Source organism: Bubalus kerabau, chromosome 6, assembly GCF_029407905.1.
Source record: "Bubalus kerabau isolate K-KA32 ecotype Philippines breed swamp buffalo chromosome 6, PCC_UOA_SB_1v2, whole genome shotgun sequence".
Lineage (NCBI taxonomy): Eukaryota > Metazoa > Chordata > Mammalia > Artiodactyla > Bovidae > Bubalus > Bubalus kerabau.
Window position 1 is genome coordinate 11414361 of NC_073629.1, and position 19857 is coordinate 11434217.

Consider the following 19857-nt stretch of genomic DNA (forward strand, 5'->3'; position numbering starts at 1 on the left):
GCAAAATATGATTCTTTGGCCAGAAAGGAACTTGAGAAGGCACAAAATCTACACATCTGAATCTGTGTAGGCCACATATCAATCATGAACCTTTTAGTCCTTAAAGGCACCACAGTAGAAAGAACATGACTTTTGTAATCAAATAAATAGAGATTAATCCAGGCTCTGGCACTAACAGTGTGTTCTTGGACAAATTATTCAGTTTCTGTGATTTGTAATTGCCTGGCTTGTAAAATGGAGATAACAAAATTATCTACATCAGGGCACTGTTCTGTAGATTAAATTAGTTAATTAATTTATACAAAAATAATCACTGAGCCCATGCTCTGAGCCATGTGCTGGGAATATAACATGAAAAGAAATAGAAAAAATCTTTACCATTATGAAGTATACATTCTAGTGGGTAGGAAAAAAATAAATGTAATTGAATAAAATATATATAATAGAAGGCAAGAGAGTTCCAAAAGAACATCTACTTCTGCTTTATTTACTATGCCAAAGCCTTTGACTGTGTGGATCACAATAAACTGTGGAGAATTCTTCAAGAGATGGGAATACCAGACCACCTGGCCTGCCTCTTGAGAAACCTATATACAGGTCAGGAAGCAACAGTTAGAACTGGACATGGAACAAAAGACTGGTTCCAAATAGGAAAAGGAGTACATCAAGGCTCTATATTGTCACCCTGCTTATTTAACTTATGTGCAGAGTACATCATGAGAAACACTGGGCTGGAAGAAGCACAAGCTGGAATCAAGATTGCTGGGAGAAATATCAATAACCTCAGATATGCAGATGACACCACCCTTACGGCAGAAAGTGAAAAGGAACTAAAAAAATCTCTTGATGAAAGTGAGAGGATAGTGAAAAAGTTGGCTTAAAGTTCTACATTCATAAAACTAAGATCATGGCATCTGGTCCCATCACTTCACGGCAAATAGATGGGGAAACAGTGGAAACAGTGTCAGACTTTATTTTCTGGGGTCCAAAATCACTGCAGATGGTGATTGCAGCCATGAGATTAAAAGATGCTTACTCCTTGGAAGGAAAGTTATGACCAACCTAGATAGCATATTAAAAAACAGAGACATTACTTTGTCAACAAAGGTCCATCTAGTCAAGGCTATGGTTTCTCCAGTGGTCACTAGAGTTGGACTGTGAAGAAAGCTGAGTGTGGAAGAATTGATGCTTTTGAACTGTGGTATTGGAGAAGACTCTTGAGAGTCCCTTGGATCCATCCAGTCCATTCTAAAAGAGATCAGTCCTGGGTGTTCATTGGAAGGACTGATGCTAAAGCTGAAACTCCAATACTTTGGCCACCTCATGCGAAGAGTTGACTCATTGGAAAAAACTCTGATGCTGGGCGGGATAGGGGGCAGGAGGAGAAGGGGACGACAGAGGATGAGATGGCTGGATGGCATCACCGACTCAATGGACATGAGTTTGAGTGAACTCCGGGAGTTGGTGATGGACAGGGAGGCCTGGTGTGCTGCGATTCATGGGGTCGCAAAGAGTCGGACACGACTGAACGACTGAATTGAACTGAATAGAAAGTGATAATTACAAAGCAAATAAACCTAGGAAAAGATCTCTTGGGCAGGAAAAACTCCCAACAATTACAAATGTCTTTAAAATAGGAATGTTCCTGGAAGCTTGAGGAACTGTGAGGAGGCCAGTGTGGCTGCAGTGGAATGAAGGTGCAGTGCTGGAAGATAAGGTCAATGCAGTGATAATTTTCTTATGACTATACTGGCCATGTACAGCAGATATTTGTTCTACTTGGTCATCCTTGTGCCGTGCAGTGCTTCAACAGCACTCATGTTTATAGGAGATAAAGTGTGGAAACGAGCTGGGGTCCGGAAGATGGTAAACTGAATGAATTGCCAAGAGACAGCAAGGAGGTATTTCTGGAAAATAAATTTTAACTTAAAGTCAGGAGTAGAATATTATGGTGGGTAGGAAAGAAGTTAGATAAAGAATTCAGAAAAAAATAAAATAAAATGCAGTGACAAGCAGTTATGTGAAAATTTAGGGTGAAAGTTATATCTGAGCTGGGCTAGTGTGGCAATGGTTACACATGAAAGTCAAGCTGGAACCCTTGCACAAAATTGGAAATTCAGTTAAATTATAAGGTGGAATTCTTTTCTCTCCAACTTGAAGGCTTCTTCCATTGTGTCTTTCTTCTCTCCCATTCTGCAAACTGCACCTCAAATTTATCTTCTTTTACCTTTTCTTTTTCCCAGACTAATATCATCGATCCCAGACAATTCTGGCATCAGAAAATGCATCTGTGACTTAACAATTATCTCCCTGTTTTAAGTGGAATAAAGAGACCCAGTGTTGGAGCGGGAGCGGAGAGCAAACCTCTTTGAAAACATCCGGTTTGATATAGCTAACTTCTGTACACACCTGGAAATGGTACCATTAAGCTCATCTGCTTAGCACAGCACAGGAAAAGTCCATGAATCGATGCCATTACTGATCATCGTAACTATTGTTCTCTGAACCTCACAATAGTGGACAACACATATTTTCCCACTTCTCTGCTTTAATATCTGCTATTTTCATCCTCTATTTGGTCATTTCATCTGAGACAGATCATTCTCCAGGTGGGCTTCTCTGATGATGCATCCCAGAATAAGATTCCTTTACTCTGCTTTGTTTCAGGATTTCCTCTTATTACTCTCAAGATTTTCTCAGATATTATTTTACTCTAAACTTGGTGATGAGATGCTTTGCTCTTGAAAAACACTGATCTCCCCACCCTAAATGTCTAATTTAGAGATTCTTCCATTATTAAAATATATTATTTTCTAAGATTTACTCAGCCAAAGGGCAGAGTGGGTTGGAATTTAAATTTCACTTATTTTGTTTTCACATATTTTTTTCCTTGATATATATTGACTTATTGAGTTGAGGGAAATTTAAAGTATTGGAGTAATGGTGTTTGGATCCAGAATTTCCTTTTCTTTGAGTTTCATATTGGACCTTATGAATTTTGGGCCCATGGGAAGAAGTTCTTACGCACACAAATTAATGTTCTTGCTTTCTTAAAATGTTTAAGCTATCACCTCATGAGTGTCAGAAAGAAAAAAGACAGGGATTATTCACATGCAAGTGGTAGAAAGTTGGTGGAGGAATTGCTTACTGATTTACTGGCCATGACAAAGGAAGAGCGCTTTTCAGGTTTATAAAGCCAAAAACTAATGTAAGCACTTCACTCTAGTTTTAGGATCATCAACTAGTATAGTAAAGAATAGGATCACTTTGGGAAGAGAGATATAGCTCCTCCAGGGGCTCAAAATATGGTAAGTTATTGCTTCTTAGTGTTATGACAGCGATTTAGGGCCTGTATGATGTTGTAGTTTCAGAATGTATTGCTATATCCAGAATAAAAATACAACCATGGTGTAAATTATTATTGTATTCTCCAGTGAAAACATTTTTATGGTAAAAAATTACTATTAGCAGAAATGCATTCAAATAAATTTCATGACTGATTTTGCTACAACTTACTTCACAAGTTTATACAAATGGAATTACTTTAAATTTTCCATATTTTATCATGGTTTACTTCTCAGAAAGTGGGATTATTTTCTCTGGGGATAAAAATATCTAAGTTACTTAACTTGAATATATTTTGTAAATAAAACCTCTCAACATTTCTTCCTTTTGAAATCATCTTATGAGATATCTGAGTTGACCACATGATTTTTTTCTGGCTTTCATCTATGCTATTCCAGGTGTAGAAAGCCCAGTTAGAGAATACACACTGAAGAGATAAATGTAAATGATAAATATTAATGATGGCATAAGCACATGATGCTACAATGATAGGGACTGATTGTGTCTTGCATTGTAGTTTTCTCTGCTCTATGAAGTTAGAAGATGTAGGTTTTAGAGATGGCCTCGAGGTGGCAGTGATTACATGTAATTGCTCCAAGTAACCCAAAGCCCTGTGATTTTTTTTGTATGTGAACCAGGAATCTAAAGGTGTTGGTGAACATAGGTTGAAAATATTTAGGAGTGTCTTTTATTTTTTTCTGTCAACTGAATAATTTATTCCTCTCTGTCCAGGATAGCACCAAATTCCCCCTACTGCAATCTTTTTTCCATTTGCTATTGTAATGATACTAGAATGTTATTACCCTGACTGGGTAAAAATGATCCAATAAGGAATGAAATTTCAGAAAAATTACCAGTACAGAATGACTGGTAGCTCTGTGCTCCATGTAAGAAGTCAATTAGGTTCCTGTTTTATTTTAAATTCCATCCTAGATTATTCTTAGGTATATTTTGTATGTAGCAAATTTGTTTGTGCTCCATGCCACCCCTAGCTATGCTGGTGGGAAACAAGTTTTTGTTTTGTTTCCTTGTAGGTTTCATCTTTCATCTTTTGTTGAAGGTTCTTTCTGTGTAACCAGAAATGTCTGCACACTTACTACTGTATAATGTTCTTCTCACAACCTCTCCTCATTTGAAGTAGAACAGAGTAGATGGAACTATACTCAATATCTTGTAATAACCTACAATGGAAAAGAATCTGAAATATATATATATATATATGAATCAATTTACTGTACACTTGAAAGTAACAGGATATTGTAAATTAAATATACTTCAATAATAAAAACAAAAACAAAGAATGCCTGTTCTTCCCTTCCCCTCTTCCCCAAATAATTGAAAAAGAACATCTTTTTCATGTTTCTAAAATATCAAGAAATGATATTTTAGAAATTAAGACTGGAAGTTGGCTTTTCATGATGAAATATAATTTGGCCTTTGACCTGGGGCACCCAAGCCAGATGGTACAGCTGCACTGAGGTGGCGTTCTTCAGGGCCAGGTTGTCATCCACCCATCCATCCCCTTATCTATTCAGTAAATATCTCTTGAGTTCCTAATAGGTAATAGGAACTGTTTTAGGTTCTGGTGATAAAACAGGGAGTTAAAAACAAATCCAAGTTCTACAGAGATTTTATTCTAATGAGAGTGGTACATCTTTTTCTTGACCACAAATTAATGAATTAATAATCTGAGGTAAGACTTCCAGCTGAAAGGAAGACAGCATTTGGAGAGCATGTGTCAAGGAAGCCTAACAACAGCCAGGGGTTAGAGTGGGAGCTGTCAGCTGAGGCTTCTCTTGAGATATGACTTTTGTGCTAACCTCTGAAAATGAACAGGAATGGACTGTATCTTCAGTCAGAGGAAACACAGTGTGAAAAACACCTGTGGCAGGAGTTTGACTTTCTTAAGGGTTTGAAAGACAATGGGGGTGGCTGTGGTACAGGGAATCTCCGAAGGGTGGTATGATGCCTTGTAAGGCCTGTAGAACATGACTAGAATACTTTGTTTCCAGAAAACTCAGAAGTGATGGAACAAAAGGTTTTGAACCATAGAGTGATAATAGAGTTCATTTTAAACTGATCCTTCTAGATATTATTTGGCAAAAAATGAGTAGCCAATTTGACTTTGGGGAGAACAGCTATTGCCATAGGCCTGGAAGAGATACTAGTAACTTTGATTTGGAAATGTAGAAAGATATACTGAATTGAGAGAGATTTGAGAAGTATTAAAACTTGGTGATAATTAGAAATGAAATGTTGGTGAGTAGGCTTTGTCAGGCAGTATTATCCAAATAACTTACCAGGTGAAATATACATATATATAAGTATATATATATATATATATATATATACACACACATGTATATATACCTTATACATTAAATATATATAGGTATATATATGTATATATTTATATTAATTTTTATTGTATTATATAAAAATAAAGAAGGTACACAGATTTAAGACTACAACTCAACAAATTATCAAAAAAGTAAATGTAACATGATATATTGTCTTATTTATTTATTTTAACTTATTTAATTTATTTTTTTTACTTTACAATATTGTATTGGTTTTGCCATACATCAACATGAATCCACCACGGGTGTACACGTGTTCCCCATCCTGCACCTCTGAAGTCCCGTTTTTGCTCCAAGACACACTTAAAGATTGCCATGATCTTGAATTCTAAGAGCAAAGATTAATTGTACCTATTTTTCAATATAAAAAGAATTTTACAGTTTAATCTATTTTGTGTCTCTTTTCAAATGACATTAGTAGCTTGTAGCAGTTGTTTCCCACTCCAGTGTTCTTGCCTGGAGAATCCCAGAGACGGGGGAGCCTGGTGGGCTGCCGTCTATGGGGTCGCACAGAGTCGGACACTGACTCGACGCAGCAGCAGCAGCAGCAGCAGCAGCAGCAGTTGTTTGTTCATTTTAATTTCTGTACAACATTTCATGTTTTAGTTTTATACATATAATATATAAGAGTCTACCGCTGATTGTTATTTGGGGACATTATGAATACTGCTGCTATAATCACATGTTCATTACAAATATTATAAACATTATATACATGTCTTTTCATTTATATGTATGTAAACATATGGGCTTCCCTGGTAGCTCAGCTGGTAAAGAATCTGTCTGCAATGCAGGAGACCCCAGTTTGATTCCTGCATTGGGACGATCTCCTGTAGAAGGGATAGGCTTCCTACTCCAGTATTCTTGGGCTTCCCTGGTGGCTCAGATGGTAACAAATCTGATTATAATGTGGGAGACCTGGTCCAGTCCCTGGGTTGGGAAGATCCTCTGGAGGAGGGAATGGCAACCCACTCCAGTATTCTTGCCTGGAGATCTCCATGGACAGAGGAGCCTGGAGGGCTACAATCCTTGGGGCTGTAAAGAGTTGGACTCAGCTGAGCTAATAAGTACAGCACAACATATGCAATCATAGAAGTATATATATATATATATATATATATAATACTGTATATGTGTGTAAATCTTTCACTTGACTGTATACCTATGAATGGAGTTAATGGAAATAAGTTTAGTATATATTGAATTTTAGCAAAAAGTGCCCAACTATTTTCCAAAGTGATGTAGCAGTTTGAAAATTTTACTTAGATCACAGTTTTTAAAAAATCTTATTATAAAATATTTGCCATTTTAAAGAGTATTTTAATATGAATTTCTCTGACAACTTTTGAGGTTGAGCACAATTTGTATTTATATGGTGACTAGCCATTTGTATATCTTATTTGTCAAGTGACAATTCATTTTTTGCCTACTTATCTTGTGGTTTGTCTACCTTTTAAATACATGTGTATGAGAGTAATTCATATTCTGGACACCAGTACTTTATTTTATATATATATATATATATATATATATGCACACATATAAAATATTGAAAAGTGAACCCCTTGGATACATTATTATCTCAGTCAATACATGGAAATCCATCTGTTCTCTCACTTTGTGGCTTGCTTTTCACACTCTTAATAGTCCTTTTTGGGGAACTGGATGAATTGATGCTGTGGTATGTTGTAAACACAGCTATCACACCTTGCATTGCAACCATGCAGATGCTCATCAGGAGGTGGAAATTCTGTTTCTTAACCTCTGAAACTGTATGTAGGCATGTGATTTGCTTTAGCCAATGGGGCATTAGGAAACATGAAAGGAATGAAAACCACTTGTACACGGGAGCTTGCCTTGTGTTATTCCTGGGAACCCTTCTGTCCTCATGTGAACAAACCTTGCTTACCCCTTAGGTGATGAGGCACCACAAGGGCTGAGGCCCCAGTTATCATAGTCTTCTCAATCTCTCAGTTGAGGTCCCATACGAGTGTGAGATGTCATATGATCATCGAACTTCTCTGAGCCAATCAGTATTGCAGAAACTGCTTGGGCAATCTACAGTATTATAAGAAATAATAAATGTTTGTTGTTTTAAGCCCCTAAGTATGGAGTGGTATACTGTACAGCAAAAATCAACTGATGCACTCCCAGCCTTTTGTGGTATTATTCAGTTCAGTTCAGTTGCTCAATCATGTCTTGACTGCCATTCCATGGACTGCAGAATGCCAGGCCTCCCTGTCCATCACCAACTCACATAGCTTGCTCAAACTCATGTCCATCGAGTTGAGTGAATCTAACTGGCCACCTGATGTGAAGAACTGACTCATTGGAAAAGACCCTGATGCTGGGAAAGATTAAAGGCAGGAGGAGAAGGGGATGACAGAGAATGGGATGGTTGGATAGCAACACTGACTTGATGAATATGAGTTTGAGTAGGCTCTGGGAATTGGTGATGGACAGGGAAGCCTGGCATGCTGCAGTCCATGGGGTTGCAAAGATTAGGACCGACTGAGTAACTGAACTGACTGAGTGAATCTGACATTTTCCTGAACTGGTTCAAATAGTCTGTGTCACTGTCCATCAGTGTCCTCTAGTGAGTAGACATGTCCTGCATTCCAGGTCCTAGTAGAGATCCCATTCAGAAGTGCCTACAGTTTTCCTTGTATGCATCATTTTTTTCTTCTATTTTCCTTTGACTCTAGACAGCAAGTTCCTTTTCAAAAGCAGCATTTGCTTCTAAAACAACCCACTTCCTCATAACTTATCTCAGTTAACTTGGAGAATAACAAAGAAAAAAATTAGTATTAATCTTATCACCTAGAGAAAACCTAGTTGATATTGGTAACTATCTAATGTGTTTCTATGTGTGACTTGTTTCCTCAATAAGAAAAACATTGTGTATTCTGTTTGGGGCCTTTGCCTTTTTTGGGTCAATTATAACAGTTGACCTCACTATTCCTCTAAGGAAGTTTTAATATTTATATAGTGCTTTATTGTTTGACTATAGCACATTTTACTTAGTTAAATCTCTATCCATCTGAATGCAGAGTTCTAAAGAGTAGCAACGAGGATAAGAAAGCCTTCCTCTGTGATCAAGGCAAAGAAATAGAGGAAAACAACAGAATGGGAAACACTAGAGATCTCTTCAATATCTTCAATAGAGATACCAAGGGAACATTTCATTCAAAGATGGGCAAAATACAGAACAGAAACAGTATGGACCTAACAGAAGCAGAAGATATTAACAGGAGTGGCAAGAATATATAGAAGAACTGTAAAGAAAAAAATGGTCTTAATGATCCAGGTAACCACGATGATGTGATCACTTACCTAGCACCAGACATCCTGAAGTGTGAAGTCAAGTGGGCCTTAGAAAGCATTACTATGAACAAGGCTAGTAGAGGTGATGGAATTCCAGCTAAGCCATTTCAAGTCCTAAAATATGATGCTATTAAAGTGCTGTACTCAGTATGGCAGCAAATTTGGAAAACTCAGCAGTGGCAACAGGACTGGGAAAGGTCATTTTTAATTTCAATCCCAAAGAAGGGCAATGTCAAAGAATGTTCAAACTACCACACAATCACACTCATTTCACAAGCTAGCTTGGTAATGCTCAAAATCTTTGAAGCTAGGCTACAACAGTACATGAACTGAGAGCTTCCAGATGTACAAGTTAGATTTAGAAAAGGCAGAGGAACCAAGAAATCAAACTGCCAACATTATTTGGATCATAGAAGAAGCAAGAGAATTCCACAAAAGCACCTGCTTCATTGACTACACTAAAGCCTTTGACTGTGTGGATCACAGAAAACTGGAAAATTCTGAAAGAGATAATAATACCAGACTCTCTTACCTGCTTTCTGAGAAACCTATATGCAAGTCAAGAAGCAAAAGTTAAAATCAGACAAAAACAATGGACTGATTCAAAATTTGGAAAGGAGAACATCAAGGCTATATATTGTCACTTTATTTTTTAACTTATATGCAGAGTAAATAATTTGAAATTCTGGGCTTCATGACTCACAGCTGGAATCAAGATTTCAGGAGAAATATCAATAACCTCAGATATGCATATGATACTAGCCTAATGGCAGAAAATGAGGAGGAATTAAACAGCCTCTTGATGAAAGTGAAAGAGGAGAAGGAAAGAGCTGGCTTAAAAACTCAGCACTCATAAAACTAAAATCATGGCATCAGGTCCCATCACTTCATGCCAAATAGTTGGAGAAACAATGGAAACAGTGACAGATTTTATTTTCTTCAGCTTCAAAATCACTACGGACAGTGACTGCAGCCGTGCAACTAAAAGATGCTTGCTCCTTGGAAGAAAGGCTATGACAAGCCTAGACAGCATATTAAAAAGCAGAGACATCACTTTGCCAACAAAGGTCCATATAGATAAAGCTATGGTTTTTCCAGTAGTCATGTACTGATGTGAAACTTGGACCATAAAGAAGGCTGAGCATTGAAGAATTGACGCTGTTGAACTGTGGTGTTGGAGAAGACTCTTGAGACTCCCTTGGACAGAGAGGAGATCCGACCAGTCCATCCTAAAGGAAATCAGTCCTGAATATTAATTGGAAGGACTGATGCTAAAGCTGAAGCTCCAATAGTTTGCCCACATGATGTGAAGAACTGACTCATTGGAAAATACCTTGATGTTGGGAAAGATTGAGGGCAGGAGAAGGGAACGATCAAGGATGAGACTGTTGGATGGCATCATTGATTCATTCAACGGACATGAATTTGAGTGAACTGCAGGAGATAGTGAAGGACAGGGAAGCCTGGTGTGCTGCAGTCCATGGGGGTCACAAAAAGTCAGACATGACTGAGCGACTAAACAACAACAAGAAATTATTTCAATTTTTGTAATTATAAATAGCAAGATGTAATGCTTTTCTATAAACCTTAGTGGGTAGCTTGTTATTTCTAAGGGTAAATTTATAAACATACAATTGATTCTTCTTTTTAATTCTCCCTATAACTTACTCATAGAATCTCTGACTTAGGTCATTCCCTTCTATCACATTTAGCTTAATCTCTCATTTTATCAAGCAGAGGAGCATTTCTAAAAATTTGGGAAGGTTGTGCAGATATTTCAGCTTCCTCACTTATCTACCATTCAGTTTAGTTCAATTGCTCAGTTGTGCCTGACTTTTTGTGACTCCATGGACTGCAGCATACCAGGCTTGCCTGTCCACCACCAACTCCCAGAGCTTGCTCAAACTCATGTCCATTGAGTTAGCGAGGCCATCCAATCATCTCATCCTCTGTTGTCCCCTTTTCCTCCTGCCTTCAATCTTTCCCAGCATCAGGGTCTTTTCCAATGAGTCAGTTCTTCGCATCAGATGGCCCAAGTATTGGAGTTTCAGCTTCAACATCAGTCCTTCCAATGAACACCCAGGACTGATTTCCTTTGTTGTCCCAGGGAATCTCAAGAGACTTTTCCAACACCAACTTGATTCTAGCTTGTGCTTCATTCAGTCCAGCATTTCACATGATGGAAATGCTGCATATAAGTTAAATGGAAATGCATATAAGTTAAATAAGCAAGGTGACAATATACAGCCTTGATGTACTCCTTCCCAATTTGAAACCAGTCCATTGTCCATGTCAAGTTCTAACTTGCTTCTTGACCTGCATACAGATTTCTCAGAAGGCAGAAGGCGGTCTGGTATTCCCATCTTTTAAAGAATTTTCCACAGTTTGTTGTGATCCACACAGTCAAAGGCTTTGGCATAGTCAATGAAGCAGAAGAAGATGTTTTTCTGTAACCCTCTTGCTTTTTCGATGATAGAAGATGTTTTTCTGGAACTCTCTTGCTTTTTTGATGATCCAACGGATTTTGGCAATTTTACCCTGGTGCCTCTGCCTTTTCTAAATCCAGCTTGAACATCTGAAGTTCTTGGTTCACGTACTGTTGAAGCCTAGCTTGGAGAATTTTGAGCATTACTTTGCTAGTGTGTGAGATGAGTGCAATCATGTGGTAGTTTGAACATTCTTTGGCCTTACCTTTTTGGGGGGTTGGAATGAAAACTGACCTTTTCCAGTCCCGTTGCCATGCTGAGTTTTCCAAATTTGCTGGCATTTGAGTGCAGCTTTTTAACAGCATCATATTTTAGGATTTGAAATGGCCAGCTGGAATTCCATCACCTCCATTAACTTGGCTCATAGTGATGCTTCCTAAGGCCCACTTGGCTTTGCACTCCAGTATGTCTGGCTCTAGATGAGTGATCACACCATCATGATTATCTGGGTCAATAAGATCTGCTTCTTTTAGGTCCATACCATTTCTGTCCTTTATTTTGCCCATCTTCCAATGAAATATTCCTTTGGTATCTCTATTTTTCTTGAAGAGATCTGTAGTCATTCCTATTCTATTGTTTCTTATATTTCTTTGACTGATCACTTAGGAAGGCTTTTTATCTCTCCTTGCTATTGTTTGGAACTCTGCATTCAGATGGGTATATCTGTCCTTTTCTCCTTTGCCTTTTGCTTATCTACCAGAGTAAAATGAATATTCAAGACAGTATTTGGTGGAGGATTGAGAACATCTTGTGCTCTAATGGAGTCAGAAGAAGAAGATAGGATGAGAGTCACTTTTTTGCCTTAATTTGCAATGTCTCAGAGGTCTGATGTGCTCTTTAAATATAGTAGAAAAACAAGGATGCAGATCAGGGAGTCTGCCTGCAAAGCGGATTATACTATCTCTTCTGAACACAGGACATGAAATCTTCCCTAAAGGGGCTCTTGTCAGTCTAGATCTCATATCTCTTTCTGACTCCTCTATGCCTCTTCCTTTGACTCCACCTATCTCTGGCTGGCTTTCTGAGGTTTATCATAAAGACTGAAGAAAAGTCTCCTTAATTGTATCTTTTTTTACTCAATCTAATATCTTTCTTCTGTTGCCTTCAACCTTAGCAGAAATGATGGTGGTCCATCAAGAATTCATCAGGCAAGAGTGTTTCAGAAGGGCCCTGTGGCAGTCATGGTACTGGAAGCAGTGAAGACCCAAGAAAGGGAAGCAGGAGATGTGTCATGCTGCAGTGTCTACTGAGAGTGAATTCTTTTTTGTGAAAGTTTTCAGTAAGAAGCTCAAGGATAAATTCACTCCAAGCAAAATAATTATGATATCAAAATATTATTGGCACAGTTGTTTCCTGGAAGTGATGCTGAATTTCCCTGGTGTGTGACACTGAATTTGACCAGATCCATGTCTCAAAGCATATTATCAGAAAAGATGGTGATACCCTAAGGTCAATAAACTTCAATTTCAGCCCCAGAGAACAACTTGTGAATGGGCTGTTTGTAGTCTAGGTAGTTTTCTATATATAATCTAAAATTGATTAGTAAGAATAACTTATTCTCATCTATGAGCTTGGAGAGATTTTAGAAATTATTCATTAAAATATTTTTAAAAGAAAAAGTAGAGAAATGAACCCCCAAAACTAAAAAAGCTGTACAGTGAATGTACTAAAACTGAAATACATTAGAAGCGTTTTTATTTTCAAGAAGATGTTATAATCCTGTTTTGAATTTCTTTTTGTAGCTTCTGAAAAAGCACTTGCCTGAGTGCTAATTCGCTGCAGTCGTGTCTGACTCTTTGTGACCCCATGGACTGTAGCCTGCCAGGGTCCTCTGTCCATGGGATTCTCCAGGCAAGAATACTGGGGTGGGTTGCCATACCCTCCTCCAGGGGATCTTCCTGACCCAGGGATTGAACCCACATCTCTTATGTCTCCTGCATTGGCAGGTGGGTTCTTTATGACTAGCACCACCTGGGAAGCTCCCCAAAGTACTTCATACATAAATAATGTTTGCCTTCTAGGTAATTTCATATTTATATGCATGGTATGTATTCTAAATGAACATTGTTATAAATACAGAATTACTATAGTTGGTGATAAATTGATTTGAAAATAAGGCTAGAAGTAATATGAATAGAAGAAGAAAACAGATGACAGAGTTAGTATGAGGAGACTTATTAGATGTGAGAAATAATAATATATTTTGACTCTCAGCCTCAGGGAATTAGCCTTGTGTGACTGCTTCTGGTTGAGATTAACACCAGAAGCCCCAGAGAGAGAACCTGCTTACTCTGCTTCCAGGAGCTTAAGGCTAAGCATTACTGTCTTGAGTTTAGTGAAGAGGAACTGATAGAATCTGTCCTCCTGAAAAAGTCAAGCTAAAATGAATCTTGGATAAGACGGCCATGGTCTTTATCCTTGTTTTGAGCTTTTGATTTGGCCAACCATACACCTATGTATTTATTGAATTCATTAAATTAAACTTAAAATCCTATCAATCTTCTAGATAATTGACCAGCACTCTGCTCACTTTTTACTTGGACTTGACTGTGAATGATTTCTTGTCCTTTATTCCTGTAAGGGAAGAGAAATTTTCTCTTCTTTCTTTCTAGATTTTTTGGTTGCTCTAATAATTCACTTGACATAAAAAAGGTTAACAAGAGAAAAAAATGTAATTCCGTATATATGGGAGCCTCCTGAAAAACATGAGACTCAAAGACATCCAGGCAATTGAAGCTTATACACTATCCTGAGCTAAGGAGAAGGGGCTAGGGATCTGGGGTCTCAAAGGGGCAGAAGACAATTCATAGGAAGAAGAAGACAAGAACAGATGTTTAGGAAACAGATGGTTGACTTGCCATGCAGATAAAGATAAACCTTTCTGGAGAGGGTGGGATGATTTGAGAGAATAGCATTGAAACATACAAATTACCATACGTAAAATAGATGACAAGCAAGAGTTTGATGTATGACACAGGGAACTAACAGCCTGAGCTCTGTGACAACCTGGAAGGATGGGGTGGGGAGGGAGCTGGGGCGGGGGGGCTGTCCAGGAGGAAGGAGATGCGTGTATACCTGTGACCTATTCATGTTGATGTATGACAGAAACCATCACAATATTGTAATTATCCTCCAATTAAAATAAATAAATTTTAAAAAGATAAACCTTTCTGATATAAATGTTTATATTTGGTAATAGCCCACTTTCTGGTACAGATCCCCTACCTAAATATTTTTTTGGTACTTTAAGGACAGGTAGAAAACCTTTTTGTGAGTCTGCTGAGTCAGTAGCCTTCAGTTCAAAATCCACAGGTCAAAGTGGAATATTTGGGGGTGAATTATTCTGCTTCCCATCACTCCTAACACTTACTTAGACTCTATGATTTTGTCTCATTTGCTCACGTCTTTCCTAGATTTGTTCCTTTAAGTGGTTGTCCTCCAACTCTGGGATATATTTCCCCTGTCTATTCTGACTACTGGCCTTACTAATTACTGTTTCACAGGGCCAACCTACCCTCCTAAGGGAGGGGAGTTTGACACTGGAAAGATGCATAAATGAGGCAATAGGATTTAAGTAAAAACTGTCTTCTCTATCTGAAGTTACACTTTGCCGGAGCAGCTGTGAAGAGATACCCCACGTCAAGGGTAAGAGAAACCCAAGTAAGACGGTAGGTGTTGCGAGAGGGCATCAGAGGGCAGACACACTGAAACCATAATCACAGAAAACTAGCTAATCTGATCACATGGACCACAGCCTTGTCTAAGTCAATAAAACTAAGTCATGCCGTGAGGGGCCAACCAAGATGGAGGGGTCATTGTGGTGAGGTCTGACAGAATGTGGTCCACTGGAGAAGGGAATGGCAAACCACTTTAGTATTCTTGCCTTGAGAACCCATGAACAGTATGAAAAGGCAAAATGATAAGATACTGAAAGAGGAACTCCCCAGGTCAGTATGTGTCCAATATGCTACTGCAGATCAGTGGAGAAATAACTCCAGAAAGAATGAAGGGATGGAACCAAAGCAAAAACAATACCCAGCTTTGGATGTGACTGGTGACAGAAGCAAGGTCTGATGCTGTAAAAAGCAATATTGCATAGGAACCTGGAATGTTAGGTCCATGAATCAAGGAAAGTTGGAAGTGGTCAAACAGGAGATGGCAAGAGTGAATGTTGACACTCTTGGAATCAGCGAACTGAAATGGACTGGAATGGGTGAATTTAACTCAGATGACCATTATACCTACTACTGTGGGCAGGAATCCCTTAGAAGAAATGGAATAGCCGTCATGGTCAAAAAAAGAGTCCAAAATGCAGTACTTGGATAAAATCTCAAAAACGACAGAATGATCTCTGTTCATTTCCAAGGCAAACCATTCAATATCACAATAATCCAAGCCTATGCCCCAACCAATAACGGTGAAGAAGCTGAAGTTGAACGATTCTATGAAGACCTACAAGACCTTTTAGAACTAACACCCAAAAAAGATGTCTGGGACTGGGAGCTGACTGTAGTTCAGATCACGAACTCCTTATTGCCAAATTCAGACTGAAATTGAAGAAAATAGGGAAAACCACTAGACCATTCAGGTATGACCTAAATCAAATCCCTTATGATTATACAATGGAAGTGAGAAATATATTTAAGGGACTAGATCTGATAGACAGAGTGCCTGATGAATTATGGACGGAGGTTCGTGACATTGTACAGGAGATAGGGATCAAGACCATCCCCATGGAAAAGAAATGCAAGAAAGCAAAATGGCTGTCTGAGGAGGCCTTACAAATACCTGTGAAAAGAAGAGAAGCAAAAAGCAAAGGAGAAAAGAAAAAAAGCAAAGAAATATCTGAAGGCAGAGTTCCAAAGAATAGCAAGGAGAGATAAGAAAGCCTTCCTCAGCAATCAATGCAAAGAAACAGAGGAAAACCACAGAATGGGAAAGACTAGAGATCTCTTCAAGAAAATTAGAGATACCAAGGGGACATTTCATGTAAAGATGGGCTTGATAAAGGACAGAAATGGTATGGACCTAACAGAAGCAGAAGTATTAAGAAGACGTGGCAAGAATACACAGAAGAATTGTGCAAAAAATCTTTACAACCAAGATAATCACGATGGTGTGATCACTCGCCTAGAGCCAGACATCCTGAAATGTGAGGTCAAATGGGCTTTAGAAAGGATCACTACGAACAAAGCTAGTAGAGGTGATGGAATTCCAGTGGAGCTATTTCAAATCCTGAAAGATGATGCTGTGAAAGTGCTGCACTCAATATGCCAGCAAATTTGGAAAACTCAGCAGTGGCCACAGGACTGGAAAAGGTCAGTTTTCATTCCAATCCCAAAGAAAGGCAATGCCAAAGAATGCTCAAATTACCACACAATTGCAGTCATCTCACACGCTAGTAAAGTAATTCTCAAAATTCTCCAAGCCAGGATTCAGCAATATGTGAACTGTGAACTTCCTGATGTTCAAACTGGTTTTAGAAAAGGCAGAGGAACCAGAGACCAAATTGCCAACATCCACTGGATCATCAAAAAAGCAAGAGGGTTCCAGAAAAACATCTATTTCTGTTTTATTGACTATGCCAAAGCCTATGACTGTGTGGATCACAGTAAACTGTGGAAAATTCTGAAAGAGATGGGAATACCAGACCACCTGACCTGCCTCTTGAGAAACCTATATACAGGTCAGGAAGCAACAGTTAGGACTGGACATGGAAGAACAGACTGGTTCCAAATAGGAAAAGGAGTACGTCAAGGCTGTATACTGTCACCCTGCTTATTTAACTTCTATGCAGAGTACATCATGAGAAATGTTGGGCTGGAAGAAACACAAGCTGGAATCAAGATTGCTGGGAGAAATATCAATAACCTCAGATATGCAGATGACACCACCCTTATGGCAAAAAGTGAAGAAGAACTCAAAAGCCTCTTGATGAAAGTGAAAGAGGAGAGTGAAAAAGTTGGCTTAAAGCTCAACATTCAGGAAACTAAGATCATGGCATCTGATCCCATCACTTCATGGCAAATAAATGGGAAAACAGTAGAAACAGTGTCAGATTTATTTTTTGGGGGCTCCAAAATCACTGCAGATGGTGATTGCAGCCATGAAATTTTTAAAAGACGCTTACTCCTTGGAAGGAAAGTTATGACCAACCTAGATAGCATGGTCAAAAGCAGAGACATTACTTTGCCAACAAAGGTCCTTCTAGTCAAGGCTATGGTTTTTCCAGTAGTCATGTATGGATGCGAGAGTTGGACTGTGAAGAAAGCTGAGTGCCAAAGAATTGATGCTTTTGAACTGTGGTGTTGGAGAAGACTCTTGAGAGTCCCTTGAACTGCAAGGAAATCCACCATTCCATTCTAAAGGAGATCAGTCCTTGGTGTTCATTGGAAGAACTGATGGCTAAAGCTGAAACTCTAATACTTTGGCCACCTCATGTGAAGAGTTGACTCACTGGAAAAGACTCTGATACTGGGAGGGATTTGGGGCTGAAAGAGAAGGGGATGACCGAGGACGAGACAGCTGGATGGCATCATCGACTCGATGGACATGAGTTTGGGTAAACTCCGTGAGTTGGTGATGGACTGGGTTGCCTGGCGTGCTGCTATTCAAGGGGTCGCAAAGAGTCGGACATGACTGAGCGACTGAACTAAACTGAACTGAACATCTATTAACTATATATCTGCCCATTTCAAGCCTGTATTTTTTTTTTTTTTTTTTGCCTTATATCTCTTTCTGGAGGCTATTGCTGACTTCTGATGTCTGATTGATGTGGCACTCCTTAAGCACATTACCAAAAGTTTGGTGTTTGTTTTATCTTTGCAGAAAGCAGAACAGAAGAATCATATATTCAGTTCAGTTCAGTTCAGTTCAGTCGCTCAGTCATGCCCGACTCTTTACAACCCCATGAATCACAGCACGCCAGGCCTCCCTGTCCATCACCAACTCCCAGAGTTCACCCAGGCCCAGGTCCATCGACTCAGTGATGCCATCCAGCCATCTCATCCTCTGTCGTCCCCTTCTCCTCCTGCCCCCAATCCCTCCCAGCATCAGAGTCTTTTCCAATGAGTCAACTCTATGTGACCTAAATGAGAGCACAGGAAGAATAGAAGTATTGATGCTTGGAAACGAGAAGAAAATCCAGTGCAAGGAATGGAATAAGCTTCAATTTATATTCTTAGAGCTATCAAAGACTGGAGAAAAACTATACCTGAAATCTAGAATTCATAGTTTCATTAACAGAGAAGGCAATGGCACCCTACTCCAATACTCTTGCCTGGAAAATCCCATGGATGGAGGAGCCTGGTAGGCTGCAGTCCATGGGGTTGCTAAGAGTTGGACAGACTGAGCGACTTCACTTTCATTTTTCACTTTCATGCATTGGAGAAGTAATGGCAACCCACTCGTGTGTTCTTGCCTGGAGAATCCCAGGGACAGAGGAGCCTGGTGGGCTGCTGTCTATGGGGTCGCACTGAGTCGGACACAACTGAAGCGACTTAGCAGCAGCAGCAGCAGCAGTTTCATTAAGGTGGGAACTTCATGAAGGAAAGTCAATTCTCCAAAGGGGTAATGTTTTGTGTTTGTTTTTAGCTAAATGGACAGGTGCTATTGAACAGAACGTGGAAGACCCTAATATTTAGTGCACCTACAGCTTAGAGAACTTAGGAGCCTCCTTGTTAGAAAATACACACCCTAGACACACAATTAAGAGGACATGGGCTTCATAAGGTTGAGACACATGCTGTGGTACCCATACAGCCCTACAAACAGTTCTTTGGTAGAACTGTAAGTCTAATGTATATGGTTTCCTCAAAGTTAGACAAATTCTTCTGAAAGACATATTTACAAGTAGACACAGCCCAGCTGTATCTTGAGGACATGATATATTGAGGATATCTCTCAGAGTCAATTTGGCCATCCTTGCATCCTGAATAGTCCAGGAAAATTGAGTCAGGATAAACCTGGAGGGCTGGAATCACTGATGACTGACATCCTGGTTTACTGATATGGCAGGAAATACTTCATTTCTCAATATCTTTAAAACATGAAAATGCAAGCCATAGATTGAGACGTAATATTTGCTAGACACATAGCTAGTAAGGATTCTGTACCTAGAATTTATAAATAATTCTCAGAACTCAGTATTATGAGAAAAAACTGCCAAGTTTTTAAGATAGGCAAAAAAAAAAAAAAAGATACACAGGCAGTAAATATGCACATTAAAAAATACTCAACCTGATTTATCTTTAGGGGAATGCAAATTAAAACTACAGTGAGATACCACTATGCACCAATTAGAATGTCAAAGATTTTAAAAGACTGACCATATCAATGGTTAG

General features: G+C 38.9%; 1 protein-coding gene across 1 annotated transcript; it reads left to right on the top strand.

Annotated features, from left to right (window-relative positions):
- Positions 1-1755: 1755 nt before the first annotated feature.
- LOC129655875 (interferon-inducible protein AIM2-like) lies at positions 1756-19158 on the top strand. The gene is given in 5 exon segments (XM_055586685.1): positions 1756-1866; positions 12725-12883; positions 12885-13016; positions 18588-18765; positions 19109-19158. Coding segments are annotated over 5 exon segments (630 nt in total).
- The last annotated feature ends 699 nt before the right edge of the window (positions 19159-19857 follow it).